This window comes from Scatophagus argus, chromosome 9 (assembly GCF_020382885.2).
Source record: "Scatophagus argus isolate fScaArg1 chromosome 9, fScaArg1.pri, whole genome shotgun sequence".
NCBI classification, from domain to species: domain Eukaryota; kingdom Metazoa; phylum Chordata; class Actinopteri; family Scatophagidae; genus Scatophagus; species Scatophagus argus.
In genome coordinates this window covers 16,398,390-16,418,549 of record NC_058501.1, presented here as the reverse complement: position 1 = coordinate 16,418,549, position 20,160 = coordinate 16,398,390, and the positions used below count along the sequence as shown (strand labels likewise).

The window sequence follows — 20,160 nt, the reverse complement described above, 5'->3', positions numbered from 1 at the left end:
GTTTGTGTCTTCTTTATACTGCATTGACTTGTAGACACCAGATGAAGGTTACTGAAGTTATTTTATTTATATTAGACTCTTGAGTGTAAAAGGATGCCATTCAAAAGGAGCATTGATAACCATACAAACTCAATTTAAGGGTTAACAAGGTCAGTTGGCAAGGACGGGGGATTCAATGAAATCTCCAACAAACCATACCATATATACACAAAACATCTTGGAGAAATCTCAGAAACCCAATGCTATACATAGTTATTATTGCTAGTTACGGTAGGGCTACTGCAGCACCAGTAGCAAGAATCATATTGCTATGTACCTGCTGTCATTGCATGGGATTTGTAGTTTGCCACTCTCAAGAGTTGAGTGGCAGTTGTAGTTCTCCATTCAATCATTAAAACAGGGTCATGGTAGCCCTCTAGTATTTTTTTTTTTTTTTTAAAGATCAGAGGTTCATGATTATTCAGATATGACAGTGAGATATACAGAATACCATAAGGTAATACAAGGAAAATACAGAATTGCCACCTATAAAAAGTAATAATAATAATAAAAAATGATACAAGTGAGGGAACTGCATAACCATTCACAGAAAAAATGTGTCTTGTTGCTACGTGCCAGTGCTTTTCTACAACAATATTTATAAAAAAAAAAAACGTAAAAATAAATCGGTGGTACTGATACATTTAAGAATATAAAACTACAACGTAGTAACGTCATTACCGCTCTGACTTGCCTCACCACTGTTCACAGTTTACACAGAGTTCGGACAGACAAGGGGAAAGAATTTAGACCAAGCGGACTTGGTTCATAGCTTTGCACAACCATCCAACCAGTATTATCACGGTCAGTTATATCAATAGTTCATTTAGACCTGTTTCTTTTAAGTGCTTCTAATAATAATAATAATAATAATAATATTCAGTGGTACTGACGTTACGCACTTTGAATTCACACCTAGCATTCATTGTATTTAGATTAGTTTCTTTTTCATTTCAGTAAAGTGTCCATTCATATGAAAACTAAACATTTTTTTTATACATTTCCTAACAAAAAAATAATGATCAACGTGAATACAGATTCCGCGAATGGGCAGGATTGGGGTGTGATTGATTTCCCCCGTAACCAGTCAGCATGCTGGGAGAGTACTGCACATCCAGAACAGACGATGGGATTCAACAGACAGGAGGTTGAGATGGTCCAAAGGTGTATCGAGAGAAAATAAGAGAGAAGAGAACAAAATTCATTACTCACATGTGTGAAGATTAACTCATCAAGCTGAGAGCACATGTTATTCTCACTATCTGACCAGCAGGCACTAATGTACACCTGCACAATTTCAAATTATGTAGATATTACTGCTTTGGTCACAGTAAGTTGACAAGACTCAAATGCAGGTATGAAGATGTTCATTATTTTGATAAAAATAAAAAAAAATAATAACTCAAGGTCCACCTGAATATTTTTCCCAGATTTCTGCTGAATCTCACGTTGATCAACACATGTAGTTTGCTCACTGCGAGCCCTGCAGTGTCATCATACGACTGATAGTTTGGTCATGTGATAATTTGTGCTCACTTATGGGACGAGGGGATTGCAACTCCAGACCCAATATGCCGATGAAGACCATGAGATGCATCTTAATGTGCCAGAAAAAGCTTTCATTTCCTTGTTGCTGATTTTTATCTTCTGATTTCCTTTTTCAACATTAAAACAAAACAAAACAAAAAAATCGTCCCTTACTAGCTGCATCTTATGGTCTTCCCCGGTTGAAAGAGTTCAGTTGCTCAGTTGTCATGACGATAACAAAGTTGTCATCATGAGACTGAATAGTTTAGTCACGTGACAGTGTATATGTATATGGACTCCCGTGATAATCCACTGATTGAAAGCTGTGGGGGGAAGCTAGAAAGGGAACCTTGAGTTGGAATTTTATTCTTGCTACTGTTCCCGAGGTCACACTGAATGTTTATTAGGACTTCTGTAAAATGGTCAGACAGTGACAATAAGACAGGAAGAGCTTTTAGATTTAAGTTATGTAAAAGTTAACTGGCAACAGTGAAAAATATGCAAATTCTCTTTCATGTTATTGCACGATGTGAAACATTGCATCAAATGGAACAAAAGGCCAGCCCACTGGATGCTGCGAGGTCGAAGCCTCGCTACCATGTCAGTCCGTTTGCTGCTGGTTTTTTAAAGCGAGCGTGTGCTCTAACAGCATCGATAAAATGGCACAGATTGCGATGGTGTCACAAGTACAGAGGAACTCACAGAGGGGGGTGGGGACTGCCTGTCAGTCAAGGGGAGGCTCTCATAGCCAGGGTTGCCATTGGAGGAAACGTTTGGAGTCCTGTATAGAGATAGAAAGAGACAAGGACAGAAGAGAGAGGGAGAGGAGGAACGGAAGGATGAAGAAGAGAGGGAAACAGGGATGAGACACATTGAGAAAGACGGAGGGGATGGGGGGGCCGCAAGGGGGTGACGTGACCCAAGGACAGGCAACAGGGAAGAAGGAGAAAGAGCGGTTAGAAATATAGTGCGCAAAACCACAGCACTCAGTTTCACTAGTTGGTTCGTACTACTGAAACTCAAGCCAGACACTGTGAGCGCCAGCGTCAGGCATACAGACCACTCCTGACTGATGATGCAGTGCAGGATTTATACAATAATCTGCAATTACATGCATTTAGAGCTGGGTGTGACTCACCAGTCCCATTTCGGCTGTAATGTTGTTTTCCTAATGAATCTGTTTATCTGCATGATAAACCCCAGAAAGCTTTTAAAGCAATCCCGAGCAGATTCCATTTAAGAGGAGTGGACTGTATTTTTAGTACCAGCTGAGTTTCTGAGCCGTGACAGCTTTAGTTTAGACAATATTCTTGCCTTTTGCTGTTAATATTGGATAAGGGAGCAGTCAAGATGATCAGCTGGCATTAGAAGTGAAAATTAAATAGTCCACATTTAGGTTTATTAGAACACTAACACTAGTTTGGAAACACCAGTGAGGGAGAAACGGAAGAAACACAATAAGATGAGAAAACTGAGAGTGAGAAAGAGGGAGAACCAAAAATAAGGAAGCAGGCGGTAGGATAAAGAGAAAAGCAGCAAGGACAGATCTGGAGAAAAAAACTGGAGAGGTTTGGAGCCCACGGTGAGGAGACAGATGAGAGTGATGCAGGTGGGTGGGTGGGTGGGGTTACCTATAGTGAACCTGAGCCTCACTTCGCCGGAGTTTTTACGAGCGCAGCCTCGTCAATGACACCCTCCCCCCCATCACAGCAGTAGTCTACTGCTGTTTAGGAGACAGGACGCCATTTGAGACAAGATCTGTGAAATGTCCGAGCGGCCTACATCGTCTGTCCCGAAACAGTCGACAGACGAATAGACAGACACACAGACAGACAGACAGACCTCTGGAGTTGTGTCTGTTTCTCTGCCTACACTGTAGTCCATAATGACCTGTCTGTGTGTCTGTCTGCAATGCATGTGTTTAACCTGACAGCTCTGTGGACTAATCCTGTGTGTCTACAGACCAAAGTGTGTGAACCCAGCTGACTGTACTGCACTTCTGCTTCTCTCTCGTGAAGGTAGGTGTGCACTGTGTCCAACAGGTGTTATGTATGTCAGGAACTTTAACTGCTTGTCAGGGGAAATCTGTGAGTGTCTTCACCAAAAAGACTGTGAATGTGTCTGCACAAAAATGTCTCAGTAGTGCTCATTCAGTCCCTATGTGTTGTCATACTCCATCCTGCACTTTTTACAACCTCTGACCTTTGGGGCATCAGTATAAATGTTGCCCACAGGTGCAAGCTTCAAGACAAAATGATGCCAATGCTGTATCTAAGAGCAACCTCCTCCTCCTCTTGAAATATCTATGGTGTTCTGTCTGTCTGTCTGTCTTTGTGTCTGTGTGTCTGTGTTACTCACGGGAGGGGCGGCGCGCTAGAAAAGGGGGGTGTCCACCCGGCCCCCGGGTAATTATAGAAGGGGGCCATGGCCCCTCGCTGAGACCCCGAGGCCGTCTGTCTACGTGCCTGATGGGAGGTGAAGGGGTCCTCACTCTCGCTGTCTGAGTCTTCATACTCCTCTGATTCACTGTCAATGTCCATGAAAGAGAGAGAGACAGACAGACAGTGAGATAGACAGACAGAGATAGACGTGTGAGCAGAGAACTGACATGGAGTCTCTATACATTGTTCTGTTATACTTCCATATCCATTGTTTATTTCTGTTATTAAAAGACATCTTACAAGACAACTCCGTTTATTCTGTTGGTTGTGATTAGTTAGATGCTAAAAATGATATGATATGATGCACACTTCACAAGTCAAAATTTGTTATTTGTCCACAAATGGTCACCACAGGAAACATAAAACTACTGATCTACAGGATCCCAAATTCTTCTTCTACCTAATGTTACTGTTATGGGTCCTCATTGGTTTCAGTGTGCCTGGAACAAACAACCTGCTCCATATCCAGTCCAACTCCAGCCAACAAATCTGTGCCACTGAAACCAAACTCCTCAATACTCTACGTGTTTGCAAAAAAGAAAATATTTCACCTTATTCCGAGCAGCATACAGCACACATAAAGTCTATTATTTTGTAATCACTTTCTGATTGTGGGTGACAGACTTATTGCTCTTCAGGAACCTCGGCCCAAGATAAATAATTCATTTTGGCCCACACCATCTGCTTCTTTTGTCAGTGTTTATGCTAGGTAATTTACAGCGTGTAAGTTTGTGCGGGATGATGAAAATATTGCCCTACTTGTCCTTGTTTCTATTCAAAAACTGAAAGAACCAACTGAACTGCAACAGCAATTATACCTATGCACTAAACACATGCTCCCACTTTCTCTCACCTGGGGAAGCTCCTCCAGGCACCGGGCAGAGAGCAGAGGATGGCAGTGAAGGCCAGAGCAGAGAGGAAAGAGTAAAGGGAGAGGTAGAGCAATCCCTCCATCCCATCATAGCACAGGCCTTTCAAAGAGTCAATGTAGTCCTAAAAGAAAATTGAGAGACAGATGAAAATAAAGAAGCAGTATTTTGGTAATTTGCTGCTCTTCTTCGTTAATACAAGTCCTGAATTCATGCACTGAGCGTTGTGCTACCTTATTCAGACCTCGGCAGTTCAGTAGTGCCACCAACTGATGAAAGTTTCCCTCTGTGGAGTTAAGTATCTGCTGAACCTCTCTGAGTGATTTCTGTTGTGACAAAAAAAATTGCATCAAGTGAAAGAAATCACTGAAACACTGTAGAAAATGTAATTCTTATATTTCTACACATTATCACATACCTCAGCTTTGGGGAACTGTGTGAGAGCATTTCTTTCCAGACTGGAGAGGTGTGTGTGTATATTGGACAGTGCCCTCTGCGACTGCGTCAGCAGCTGAAGCCAACAAGTCATGGGAGTTAACAGCTTTTTATTTTGCATTGTTGATCAAATATACCATTAATATGCTGAAAGTGTAGCTTTTTTTATATGGGCGAAGAGCGAAGCATTTAAGAACAGGACATGCAGCAACAGCTGTGCATCCCGCCCTGGAATAATTTGTCCTTAACCGGCCTTGAGCAGGTCTGACATCCAATCTGCTCACTTACTTTAAAATAACAAGGGTGAGTGTGTCAGCTAAATGCATGCTATGTTATATACATAGGACATGTGACTGGTGGTGGTCACATTACCTGCTGAAATGGACTGTTCATGCGCCTGCTGCAGGTCAGGTAATAATCCAACACATCTGAATGGCCAGCATAAAACACCAGTGCACAGCAGATCAGTGCACAATAGAAAAGATGTGGGATCATTCAACTGTCATTATGTGAGACTGTGCTGACATATGCACAGTTGGGAGGTAAATCAAGTGCATTACAGGAATGGAAAACAACCAGCACTTTCAGAAAAATGTGGCCTGCACATGGACAGATTAATGCTGTACCTGCGCTGGTCCCGGTGTTGAAGTGGGTGGAGTTCAGGACAAATGTGTTTGGATCTGAGCAGAAGTCGCTGAGAGCCTGGCGATGCATCAAGAGTGATGAGGAGAGTGAGAAAGGATGACGGGCGGGAAGAAAAACGACAGGAGAGAGGGGAAGATGAGGCAAAAGAGGGAGGGCAAGAGAACATGATCACAAGGGAAAAGTTAGTAGAGACACTGACCGACTGACATACTTACCTCAGATATCTGACAGCAGCTCACAATACAGTGGCAAGTATCGATCTCCCTGCATCACATGCTGCCCTGGATAAACCTGACATCTAGCTGTCTTTCCATTAGCTCATCACTCCTGTCCTCCCCTCTGTTAACCTTTGTTTTCCATGTCATCGCTATACATTCCTGCACCTCCTGGCCTATTTTTGAAGAGGAGCTCATAAACACCCTCAGCTTGAGAGCCCCCCCTCCCCCCTTCACCCTCACCAGAAGAGGGAGTGAGAGCCACATAGAGAGTGGTAGGCCACATAAAGTGGGCAGGCCCACAGCTGGCCCTTTGTTTCCCAGTCAGTAACCAGGGACAGAGCGGCTCTGTGAGAACCCACAGGCTTCGGGATATCTCCCGCCAGCTCCACATGACACTGAGACTCTTACAGTGGGCAGCAGCGCTGAAAAACAGCCACCATTTTACCCTCTTCACACGCACCCCAGCCAAAGGCAAAACAGTCTCCCCTTCAGAGAGCTTGAAACTTCACAGGGCAAACTGAAAAAGGACAGTCCTCTGTTTGGGACATAATAAAGATCTCTTTGATGTATTCTTCACAAATATCACTGCCTCTAATCGTGGCCAGATTTAAGCCTGTAAGACACAGCACACTCATGGCGTTGTCATGTTTACACGTTGAAAGCATAGCTGGACTCGCGGTTGAACGTCGTCCAGCAGCTGTTAGCGAATTTTATTTTCACAGGACTGCACTCACACTACAACCACCCTTGCATGCTCAGACTAAAGCCTCAAGGGGCCAAGGAATAGCACCAGCTTCAAGCCTTGCACTGCTGATGGCAAGCTGATGGTTTGGCCACTCAGCTCTCTCTCTCTCTCTCTCTCTCTCTCTCTCTCTCTCTCTCTCTGTCTACCCATCTCTCTTAAACTGATCTCAAAATGCACTCTGCCACTCTTCCTCTCCCCTCCTCACTCTCGTTGAAAGCACTTCTCTTCATCTTCCATCTCTACTTCTTGAAGCCAAACGCCCACACACTCGCAAACACACTTACACGAAAAACACGCACTTTAAAGCACAAACACACTTTGTTCACAAACGCACTTGTGCACGCGTGCATTGAATCTTTAATCTCTGCCCCATTTTTCTGCCTTTTTGGTCTTCTGCCATGACTGCAACGTTCCCTAGGAGGCAGGTCTTTTCACGGCTTAGTACAATGGGTACAGAAATCACACTCACTTGCGCGCACACACACACACACACACACACACACACACACAGCATTGGCCTGCCATCAGGGGTCGGCCTCCTCCAGCTCTCTTCCCTCAGTGGTGGGGGGCCAGTCCCTCCCATGACAGTCCAATTCACTTCCTATTCCTCCAGCCCTCCCCTCCCTCTTTTACTGGATCTACTCACCACTACAGTGGCTGTCTCCAAGCCCAGGGAGCCCCAGCTTAGGAAGAGAGCCAGCCAGGCCAGCACGGTCATCCTGTGGGAGAACAGCACAAACTCTTCAGCCATGAGGACACTCTGACCATCAATCCAGAGTTGTATGGTTTGTGTCTAAAGATACAAATGTGTGTGTGTGTTTACTCACAGGATGAGCAGCCAGCGGGCTTGTTTGGCCAGTCCAAGCAGGATGAAGAGACACACTATGAGGTCAAGCAGCAGCAACAAAACGTATGAAAGCCACCTGTAAGAAGGAAAAACACACAAGCACCACACATAGCCAATCCCATTACATTAAAAACTGTGAGAAATGTTGAGGGTGCAAAAATATTCTTGACCTTTGAACAAGTTGTTGGATTAAAAAAAACAAAAAAACAAAAAAGCTCAACTCAAGGTCCGCTTACAAGTGTTTTTCCCCCACAATTTTCAACTGTATCCCACAGTTTGCTTTTTTATCAAACTCTGATTAAAAATGACAACAGCATTCATACTGCTGCTGCTTGTTCTGACCCAAAAAATGGACCCATTTGTTGCTTTCATAGTACAACTGCTGTATTATGCATCTGGAAATATGCAAGAAGGAACTGCAATATTATATTATAATACTTTTTTTAAGTTGCTGCTTTCTGTTGTTGTATTTTATGGGTAGTTATTCATTATTCTTAGATAATCAGAGTCAGTTCATTAGGATAGAAGTATTTTATTCCTTGATCATGTTTTGAACCACTGCTTTAACAAATATGAGTTTAGTGCACTTCCCCCCAACCACTCCCAGAATTAAAACTGCTGAGAAGTATAAGATTATTGTGGTTTTGATATAACACTGCTGATCCGGGATGTCTCTTTTAAATAAAAAAAAAATCTCAGTGTGTGTCTGCGGTCTGCTGAATGGCTTTAGCTTTATTTGCCATTTAAGATAAGGCAGACACAAGACTCCACTACAGGAGGGAAGTGGTGAACTCAGGATGAGGCTGAGTCTTACACAACCTCTAGTTTAAGGACAGGGATAAATCACTTCTGTCATCTGTGTTTGCCGTGTGCGGTTTGTTTAGGGGAGACAGCACTTTCACATTGTTATTACAATGTGAATTAGCACTAGGATGTAGTTATGGCCTTTTATTAATCAATTAAAGTGTGTTCATTATGCAATTGGGATATAAAAGCATCCCATCAGCCCATTAAGTGTAAAAACATTTTTGTTCCATTGTGTTACCTCAATAATCACATCCACCCCAATGAACATGCACGTTCATAAAAGGCTGGTGAGGACGGTTTCTTATGCTAACACTACAGGCAGGGCTGTCGTAGTGCTGATAACCAACATCCATGTGTTGAGAGTGGACCTGTGTGCTAGAAAAGTAAAGTTTCCATGCTCCAAGTCACAGTAAATAGTGGCTGATAAGCAGTTACACTTGGATGATGGATAAAGTAGGTGGAGTAAATAATATTTGGGAATGAATTAGTCCATTTGAAAATAACACTTTTTTTCTCTACTTCCCCTGAAATGTACTCAAGAACTGATCCTGACGCTTCTGCTGAACAAGTTGTAAAAGGCTAAATTTGTGACTTTGTAAGTGAATTCATGTGTTTATAGCCACAACACCTCACAACGGGACTGGAAAACTGACAGATCATGATGAGTAACAATGAATTTTTCAAGTGGGGAGAACAAGAATTCCTGTTGCTTTATTAGCAGATACATCAAGAATGTGGTTACAGCATCTGTTTCACTGGAAAGCATGATTCAGGGGAATCATTACTTTCTGGACCCAACTCTCCGAGGTCAAATTGCAAAGAGAGAACGAATATAAACAGCTTCAGTTGAAAGCAGAAAGCTGACTGTCACTGCCAGTGTTCATGGTGTCACATGGGACACAAAGTCCTCGGCTGTTTTTGATTCTGAGAGGAAATATGGATGTTGATAGACAAGTACAAATATCAACTCTTGTTTTATCCGAGATTAAGTATAACATCACAGTATATCTTTATATCCGTAATTGTATAGTTTGGTGGTAATTTTAAGAGTATTTGCTTTTTGATTGAAAGGACGACTCCCGTTAAAACCAAGAGCGTATTGCACATATTGCACATTCCTCATTTATGACTGGAAACCCTCAGTTTCCATGTAAGGCAGGTTGAAAGCTTGACATTTTTGCATGTTCATGTCCTCAGTTTTTTCAGTTAGTGCCAAATTCTGTAGTTCTTTACAGGAAACAACTTACAGATCCATAAAATAAAATGTTATAATTACGGCTGAAAGAAATGATATTGAATCAGCTTTGAACTGCAGTGTATTGTATCGTACAGAAACAGGCCTGTGTGCACTGAACTGTGGCCATGCCCCCCCCCCCCACCACCACCCTTGGGCAAGATATCCGGAAATGACTCAATTTACTAATAATTATCCAAAAAATGCAAATTAAAAATCACAATCCAAACTGCAGTCTCACCTGTAGTCCTCATTGACCATCAGTGTGTTGGCCGCCCAGCCAGGTGAGAAGGGGCTGGTGATTAAGCCGCCGCTGGGCACCACTGTCGGAGCCACAGAGGGAGGTACTGGGGTCAGAGGTATGATGGACGCCCCACTGACACTGCTGTCATTCCCCAGGCCTGCATTAACACTGGACCGTGCCAGGGAGATGGAGGAGAGGAGGTTGATGACGTTCTCAGATAACCTCCGGCAGTTCCGCGTCGACACCAGGAAGGGTTTGCTGCCGGTAAAGAGCTCCTCCATCGAGGTCAGAGGGCCAGAGATAGACAGCTGCAGCCCAGTAATTGTATCTGAAATCTGGAGGGAGTAAGGAAGAATGTGAGGGGAGATAAGTGGGATGGAAACCACAAAGTGGAAAAGATGATGCTCATAAAATAGTGGTGGTCTCTGTTATGGTGATAGAAAGCTGAAGATGGTGGGCATGTTGGTGCCTCAGTTCACTAATGCATGTCCCTATAATACAAGTTAAAGCTCAGGTCCTGCATCTTATCAAACTGCTGAAAGTGAAATTGTGGGTTTTTGAATGAAATAAATATATGTAATCTTTTAGCTGGGGTAAACCCTCACCTATTATGAGATATTCCTGCTCTGACCAGGCATGCAATAAGAGAGCTGATCTTAGAGGTTGAAGTAGGACTACATTTCTCGACAAATGTGTTTTATTCCGCATTTGCTTTGCTTTTAGTCTGTGCAGAGTCTGTGTGCACTGTGTCTAATGCTACTGCTTTATGAGGGTCAGATATGTCTGTTTCCTTGATAAGATAGATACACCATTTGATATGGTAGATTGTGTTTTTCCCCACTTGTATTCAGCTGTGTATCATTACCTATATTACTGTAGTTTTGCTGACCTGCATCTCCTGAGGAGAATGAGGACATTTAGCAGTCTGACACATAAACCGCTGTCTGACCACAGGGAAATCGATAAAACAGAAGTTTGTATCTGATTCTCTCTCTCTCCCTCACTCTCTCTCACTCACACACACACACACACACACACACACAGCATCAAGCAGGGCTGATATTCTGCATGACAGTTTACTTGCGTGGCGCAGCACTCACCAGCAGATCGATGGAAGCTAGCGTATAATTGGCTGTGAGAAGAGACGAGGTCAACTGATACATCCCATCATTAGCCTCGCTGTTGCCATAGAAACCGATGCCTATGGCAACACTGCAAAGAGGGGGAAAAAAAAGGAGACATGAAACATTGTGGGAGGGTGTGTGTGTGTGTGTGTGTGACAGGACGATAGAGGAACAGATAGCAGAGGCATAACTGTAATGTTTAATTCAGTGTGTATGTACATTTTAAATGAATGTGACACAAGGAGATAGAGCTGTAGAGGATGGGAAGTGTGTGCTCTGGATGGGCATACCATCAGCGCAGTGCAGGGGAAGGAATAAACAGATGATGGGGGGGGGGGGATGACTCTCAGCACTCAGTGATTAAGCTTCAGCGAGGAAAATATTCAGAATGTTAACCATAGCGACATGTTTACACATCTTTCTGTTATTCAGATATTCAGATTAAGGCTCGGGCCAGATGTTCATCAAATCCCCTCAAACCCGAGAGGAATGGTATGACCCAATCTCCCACAAAGTATGTGACCCAGATTAGAAAGCAGGGGGAAAAAGGAGGAATGTGTGTCTGCGTCTGTGTGTGCTTTGCATTTCAAGCTGCCAAATGTGAACGCTGTTTAATGCAGCTGCATTTCAAATGACTGCTCCTCCGACTGAAGGCCACCACAGAGGAGAGGGTGTCTGTCACATGAAATATTTTCAAGAGGTAAACTGCAGCATTATTTTTTTCAACATGTTTGGCACAGAAAGACTCTTGCATTAAGCATCATCGAAGCAGAGGAGACGACTATGTTTTACATCACATTATGGTCCATAAGGGGGAGACATGAGCCACATCAACCTACAGTCTGTTTGTGATGACATCATTACAACAGCCAAAATCACATCTCCAATACATTATGTTCAGTGATATAGCAATACAGTCGTAGTGCATGTGAACGTGAAGGGAATGGACTGGAGCATAATGGCAGACACTGTGGAAGCATTAAATTGCTCTATAATTTTATTACAGCAAACAGCTGAGCCTGTAGCATTAGATTTAAAAGGCAGCTGAGCTTCCCTTCAGTGACTTGAGCTATATGAGAGTGTGCTGGACAGACGACAGGCAGCATCTCTGTATAATGTACAGCGGAGACAATGTACTGACTTGATGACTGCACGGTCACCAGATCTGAGGGGAACACCAGTGGGTAAATGACTGTACTGTAGGTGGGCAAGCTGAGATCATACATAAACACACACACACATGCACACACACACAGATAACGACAGGGAAATCCACAGAACACACACACACAGTGCTGTCATAGTCTTGTGGTCGGGAAAACAGCACCAGAACATGACCGTCAGCTGTCATGGTTTTGTTTTTCCTACGGTGACACCAGTGACAGCGGCAGACTAAAAAGCACATGACGATGGAGAAAGTGACAGCGTGTGATTCACAGCCTTGTTGCTGTATAAAGTAAACTATGTTCATTTGCTCAACTAATGTCCTGTAAAACTTGACATATTTTACATGAGTATTTCTAGCTTCTTTACACACACTTTTCGAAACACAATCTGCCACACAGAGTTACTAATTAGTTTAAGACTCTACCTGAAAAACACAAGATACGTTTGTGAAATGAAGTGCATTTATTTAAAGATTAACCAGTAGTTTCCAGTTTTTTTGCTGGCAGCTTTAGCTAAATGTGATGGGTACAGTTTGAACATTTTGGAAAATGTGCTTATTTGGGTTTCTTGCAGAGGGCTAAATGAGAAGACTGATGAACCTACAACCAGCAGTAGATTAGGTTATTTTAGCCTAAAGACTGTAAACAGGGGGGGAAAGCTCGCCTGGCTTTGGCCAACAATAAACAGCTTCAGGCTAAATTAGGTAAAATAATTCAATATTATGCAAAAAATGCAAAGTTTCCAAGGAATATTAATTTGCTTATCAGACGTTTGCTTATAGCCCCTCAGATTTGACTTGTTGACCCACTGGAGGGGACTGAACCTTAGGTTGGGAACCACTCAACTAATCTGTCTGAAGCTAAATAGACTTTGCTAGACTTCAGCTATGACAGCAAAATCTGACCAAAAATGAATGCATCAGTATAGACAATCTCATAATGAGTAGTGGAGGAAGTAGCTTCTGTATCCTTTTTCTAAAAGCAGCAACGCCACAATAAGAAAATCCTCCACTACGAGTACAAGTCCTACACTCAAGTATGAGCAAAGAGAAGTTTAAGTATCAAAATTAAGAGTGTATTATTATGGACTCATCTGCAGAAAGCTCATCAAGAGTTTTGTAACTCATAATGTGCAACTAGTATTTAGTCACCAGTACCAAGTAATACTTTACATCTTGCTGATTCCACTTCTGTACTGCAGTGGTACTTTTACTAGAACAAAAATCTGAATATTTCATCCATCACTGCTGAAAGGCGACTTGTGTGTGTTGCCATAAACTTTAAGAGCTCTGTAGGTGATAATGACGTCTGAATCCTCCTCCTCACCAGCACAGCGTGACAGCTGCCACCGCCACCCACGTGACACAGCAGATGCCCCGCCCCTTCTTCCCGCTGTAACCGTGACCTGTGCTGGCATCTTCATCCTCCTCCTCCTCCTCCGATCCCTCGCTCCGATCGCCACGGTGACAGCAGCAGTAGTGTATGAGGAAGGAGAGAACCACCAGGAGGGAGATAACAAGAGCGATAGCTGATAAACTGGACAAAACCAGCAGAGTCTGAAAGAAGGAAGAAGACGAGGAGGAGGAGGAAGAAGAGGAGGAGGGAGAAAAAAAATCAGAGGATGAGTCAGTGAATGTGAGAGATGGCACTTTTAATTCCATTTCTACAAGTGGAGAAGAGCAATTTGAAAGGGTAAAATACCAACTAATCTTATTAAATTCCATAGCTTGTCATATTGTCCCGCCCCCATTAGCAGCAGGAGATGGTGATTAAAAAGGTATGAGAATATAAATTAAGCCCTTCACAGAGACAGTAAGAAATATCAGAGATACAGATACGCAACTACATGCAAACACACATTTATAAAAAGATGAATTTAGCACATAATTCAAGCTGCTTCTTGACCATTTATACTTATTTCAAAGGCTTAACCCATCAATCCCAGATCTTTATTTGAACCGCAGTTAATAATAACGTCACTAAGCCATATCAGACTTTGATCACATCAGAAAGTCAACATTACTGAGATGCATTTCTGCCTCCACACATATCTACAGTATTATCCTTCATCCATCTGTCCGTCTGTCACTCCCCATTCCTCCACCTTCTCTCTATCTCACCTCCTGTTCGCCGAAGCCCCTCCCCATCGCCCCACTCAACCCAGCCCTCTTTCCCCACGCTCCCACTCTCTTTCTCTCCCCTCTCCTCCTTTCTATCCACGCCACTGAATCTCTATTAATAATCTGTGACCTACTTAAATACATTCACTGCCACTCTCTCTCACTCCCACTCTCATCTCTCTCTGTCTCTCTCTCTCTCTCTCTCAGTCTCTCTGCCTGGTCTTCTGTTCAGCTACCTCCTCGCATTACTCATTCCCTCTCTCGGAGCACTTTCAGTCTCTTTTGTCTTTCTGTTCTGCAGGATAATTTGCGTCCCCCCCCCCCAACCCCTTTTGTACCGCAGAGAAGTCACAAACACGCACTGTGAGACTCTGCTAGCCGAAGTGCTTTGTATGACAGAGCCTGCTGGAAGAGAAGGATGAGACCTTTGCATGTTGCAGCAGAAACTGCACAGTTCACACCGATACACACAATAGCGGCAGTGGAAACCTGCTAGAAGACTGTTGAATCTCATGCACTGCCTGGAACCAAATTGCGTGAAATGTCTCCACTTTGCATGCACAGAGGCAGAGGTGTAAGTGACAGATTTTTTTAAAAAAGCATTAAAGCAGCTAAAGCAAGGTAGGAAAAGATAAGATGTGAGCTGAGAGGCTCTTGCTAGGGTTTGGTGCAATTTATTCACCAATAATTGGGTCAATAAAACTTCATGATATGGGTTTTAAATGGATTTCAAATGCCATCGTGCAGGTCCTTGTTACATTCAGGGGTTTAAAGAGAAATTTATAGAGTGATGTAGAGCTAAAGATCTAGTTACTTAATTGTGCAACATACCTATACATTTCTAAGTACAAATTGAGCAACAGGGCTGTAATTATTATGCAACGTGGCCCCACAGATTGGACAGCTACAGTACAGCATGTGGTTACAGTGTGCTATGAGTGGCTGCGGCAGGTGTCTGTTACCTGCTGGTACTCCCAGCTGTCGGGGACAAAGATGTTGTCCTTCATCTGCATGGAGAGGTCCAGCCGGGGGAGGGCGTGACACACTCTCACCCACAGCGATGGGGTATAGCTGGGCACCGTTGTCATGGCAGCCATGTTCTACTGCCGCTGGTCCCCTCCTCCACCCTGCGGGAGAGAGGAAAGCGGGGTCAGAGGCAACCAGGATGTGAAGTAAGAGGAGGGGGGGTGAAAAGAGGGTAAGGAGGGATGAAGGTCTTCCTGAGGCTGTGGCCGAGCTGAGGGGACAGAGCTCTACACAGGCACAGTTTAGACGATTTATGACCAGTGATCACCTGAAGGAAGTCAGGGTCACAATGTCAACAATAGTTACTTGAAATGAGCTCCCGGAAGTGTAAATCAGTGCACACACATCACTCAGAGAAGAGGCTGAGGTGTATTGTTTTGTTTTTATGCATGACCTGCTTTACCTTTACAACAGAGTTTGGTTTCAAATCAAATCAAATCAAATCAAGGAACTTTATTGTCATACCAGCTCACATTCACATGTTTAAGGTACGAAATTAGGACTCAGGTCCCGGGAGCAATAAGTAGAATATAAAAATATAAAAATACGAGGTAAAAAGTTGAATAAAATAGAAATATATGCGAAATAAAACTAGAATATAAAAAGAATATAAAATTAAACATTTAAATAAGCTAAACATTTAAATAAAGAAGCCGGTTTTAGCACATAGCAGCATAAATGTGCATGTGCAAGTGTGTGCAAGTATGAGGTAGTCCAGAAAGTAGTCCTTAATATTGCACTTGTGGTAATGATGACACATTTAACTGTAAGATTAAAGCAAATAAAGCTAGACTATCACATGAATTTTAGGTACCACATGAAGCTTTAGGTGACCCGACCTTTGCTTTTATATTTCTTTATTTATTTTTTATTTTTGAGACATATTTCAGAAGAACAACCTTCTTTTATGGAACATAAGATTCTTTTATCGCTCGAGCTCATTGACAATTTAAGTAATTTAGGCAAGCAAAAATGTAGTTTATAGTATATATTCCAAAGATTTTCTGATTTTCCTGTGTTTGATGTCATCTTTAATTGGATATCTTCGAGTTGTGGATGGTTGCTGGGATGGTGGGTTCAAAACAGATCTTTAGGCTCTGGATATGTATGATTTAAAAAAAAAAAACATTTAACAGCATAAACAATTAATAGATGAATGGAAAAAATAATCAAAAGATTCAATAATAAGAATCATCGTTAGTTGCCACCGGGGAGTACATTACTTATTATTGTTATTCACAGGCCTCTCTCTTAACCTCATAAAAAACTGTATATGCTATAGGAGCAGCATGGATTATATAGGGCACATATGGGACCTTTGAGGAAGTCTTCCTGCAGAAGAACACTGTATAAGGCACCAAGTAGACCATTACACAGAGAATGATTTACTGGTATATATGGCTCCATCACCAACCACTGTTTAGTATTCAGCATCTCTTACTAAAGCCGGCCAAGAGGGATAAAGTCGGGTAAATACAAAAGGCAAATCCGGTTAGCCAAAACATACACTGGAGTCCTCATTCCAGTGACGGAGCGGAGGGGGAACAGAGGGCAAGACAAGAGCCTGGTAGGCTTCTGATACGGGCTGCCCAGATTAACAGACCATCAGAGCTTCACTGTTTAAGAAAGAAGCGTTTTAAGACAGCTCAAGAGAGAGCAAACAATTCACAACAACAGCACTGAGGCCTGAACACAAAGAGTTATACAGCTCAGCTCCACGCTGATATTACAGAGGGATACAGTTCTGCATTTGATTCAAACAGGATCCAATAATGTCAGAGAGAGTCTGAATTAAATGGCTTGTGTTGGACTTTATTATATTTTACTGCAGCTGTTTTATTTATTCAATACAACTTTCAATCAGCGCAGTATTCCACGAGGGATTTTACTATCCCTATTGGTTCGCGTTTACAATCCATTGCACAGAATCGTGTTATTTACAGCAGCACTGATAAAAGTTTAGATTTAGCCACATTGTCACATTCAGTGCCAGACAATTTCCCACTCAGATTTGGGGCGGTTATGGCCTGGAACAAGTTAACAGCTCGCCCACAGGCCAGACAGGGCTGCTCTAAGCCCATTACAATAAGCCTGTTCACCTTAGTGATTCCAGCAGCCCAACTGTCACAAATCGAATCACTGCCAACACTCCATTTTCCTTATTAAAACTGTGCTGGTCACGATGCTTCACACATTGTGAGAGCTGCATCCGTGCACCACACATCCACAGTGTAAACACAAAGTGCGTGCTTTTCCGACGGTGTAATGCCTTCCTCCATGATCATTTGTCTTGAGTGAAATTATAAGATTATTTATCAGGCTTTGGAGAGGACAAGAGCGTTTTAGAGAGGTGTGATAATCAAGGGAATAATTCCACAGTCAAAGGAAATTCATGTCTACCTGTTGTGATCACCACCAACAAAGTGGGTCAATAAAGAGAGAAACATGTCCTTTGATGGATGACAAATACTGTGCTGACGCAAGCAGAAAACACCACATAAAACCCATTATCAAACAACTGAAGATAAAGGAACGAAACCACCAGCATGACAGCACGTTATCTGTCTCACAGCGATGACAGACATCAGGTCAAAGTTCAGGTAGGATTCTCCTGCAACCCCGAAAGATATCGAGGCAGCTTTATGAGGTGCTGATGTGTTTGTGGGGAGGGGGGTTGTCACAGTCGAGGAGCAGCAGTTGCTCAGCAGTTGTCACCCATACAAAGCCTCAAGTTGACGTGATGTCAGCTTGTTATCATGCCTCTCACTATTGCATAACTGAAACCAAACAAACGTGATAAATGTGATTTTTTGAGTTCGGTCGGCGAAGAACAAAAAACAAGAGAGACAAGGAGAGAGAGAGATCGCACCGACTATCACCTGACGGTGAGCTCTTAAGAAGAAGAAGGAGGAAAAAAACACAAAACGAGTGAAAAATTCTGTGTTGAATGTGCATGAAGCTCAACACCGAGAATGAAATCAGTCTCCATGTCTCCACGATGCCTGAATGCTAAGAAAAGGGCCATTTTGTGAGGCGGCTAATGAGAGCAAAGCTGAAGCATCTCTGTCACCCGGATTTAGGATCATCTTTAGCGCAGGAGACTCATCTCCACCTTCAGATTTTTTTTTTACACAGCAGTAAAACTCTTGATCAAAAGATGTAGTCGAATTAGTGCAGTCCCTTTGCTGCTGACATGATGCATATTTCCAATGCGCCTCATAAAATCCATTACAATTCACATCATAGGTAACAGCCTCTTAAAAACAACCTTAATGGCTGTAATTTATGAGAAAGGATTTCAGCCTCATGACACACTACATCAGCCAGGAGAAATTAATTAGCAGTTTTGGGAAGTTACCTAACATGTGAAGCCACAGGAAAAATTCAAATTCAGTTTTCACTTTACATTCATCTGCAAAAATATTAATGCCCATGCAGTTCCAACAATGGACCTTCAAAGTGAGTGCAGCTGACCCAAGGTAAGTGAGTGCAGCTCATAGTCAGTAAGTCAGAGCGAATCAGTGCTCTGATGTGTGCAAGAGTCCAGCCTGACAAGTTGATGGTGACAAAATGCTTCCACACTACTGCCCCGAATCAACAATCCCCTACAGAGAGGAATGTCCACTTATCTTGCAGATGTAACACATTTTGCAAAAGCCATTATGAAACTATAGCCGGGTGGAAAATAAATGAATGTAATCAAACTCTCACAGCATCCACTAATAATTTCCTTATTCCATAAATGTCCAGTACTTGTGATATTTGATAAAATGATAAAAGTGAATCCATTCCGGTAATGATTTCATGAACATCCATTAAGTATATCTGAAAAGATAAGCACCGCTCCAAATTAGCAATACACTGTGATATCATGCAATGTGCATTTATATTATGTTTCACTTGACTGGCGAGTAACCTCTGCAACCACATCAACAACTAAGCCACCATCAAGGAGAGAGATCAGCCTCTTACCTCTGTCGGAAGCGTTGGGAGGTTTCTCTCTCCTTCTGTGTCTCCTCTCTGCCGGTGTCCGTGAAATATTTGCCCACTCAAAGAGGTATACTGCCAGCCATCAACGCCTGATGCTCTTGAAAAAACATCATCCTGAAAAAATGGCTTGGAGACATGCCAAAAATATGTTCAAAACTGGGGAAAGATAAGGCAGTGAGTCTTGCAGTTATTGAAATATTAAATAGCCAATAATTGTATGGTCGTCTGGTGACAGTGGAGAGGTGCTTGTGTTGATGGATGGGAGAGGAGCTCTCAGTGAGAGCGAGTGAGAGAGTGTGAGAGACAGAGAGAGAGAGAGAGAGAGAGAGAGAGAGAGAGGGAGAGAGGGATTAGGATTGAGGAGACACCCCTAAGGGACCCTTTATCTTTGCACTGTAGCCCTTCATAGCTTAACGCACGACTTGACAACAGGGCAGCAACACGATATTGCCCAAAGATAATTAATCTGTTAACAGGGATTAGCAGGGGGTACCGACCCCCACCAACATCCACGCACACTCCCATCGCACACTCCCATCAACTGGACCAATCTCTGTCCAGACCCCCCAGACTGAATCCTGACCAGATTACTGATAGAAAGAGCGGAAATGCTGCCAACCAACTGTGTGTGCTAAATAATAGTGAAAGGAAAAATCACTTACATGTTGGATGTAAAACTGTGA

At 42.8% G+C, this 20,160-nt stretch overlaps 1 protein-coding gene across 2 annotated transcripts; it reads right to left on the bottom strand.

Moving 5' to 3' along the window:
- Positions 1 to 42: 42 nt before the first annotated feature.
- On the bottom strand, positions 43 to 19,889 carry ttyh1 (tweety family member 1). 2 transcript variants are annotated; one of them, XM_046400330.1, is made up of 15 exons: positions 19,460 to 19,889; positions 15,424 to 15,588; positions 13,668 to 13,897; positions 11,152 to 11,263; positions 10,049 to 10,386; positions 7,747 to 7,842; positions 7,566 to 7,638; positions 5,938 to 6,013; positions 5,684 to 5,739; positions 5,295 to 5,387; positions 5,110 to 5,202; positions 4,861 to 5,000; positions 3,925 to 4,092; positions 2,269 to 2,347; positions 43 to 1,145 (listed from the first exon to the last, which is right to left on the bottom strand). In XM_046400330.1, exons 2-15 carry the CDS (start codon positions 15,556 to 15,558, stop codon positions 1,062 to 1,064), a joined length of 1,773 nt encoding a protein of 590 aa, XP_046256286.1. In that variant the 5' UTR covers positions 15,559 to 15,588; positions 19,460 to 19,889; the 3' UTR covers positions 43 to 1,061. The 2 variants fall into 2 exon arrangements, with proteins under 2 accessions (XP_046256286.1, XP_046256287.1); XM_046400331.1 differs by having other exon boundaries at positions 4,032 to 4,092; positions 19,460 to 19,886.
- Between the last annotated feature and the right edge of the window lie 271 nt (positions 19,890 to 20,160).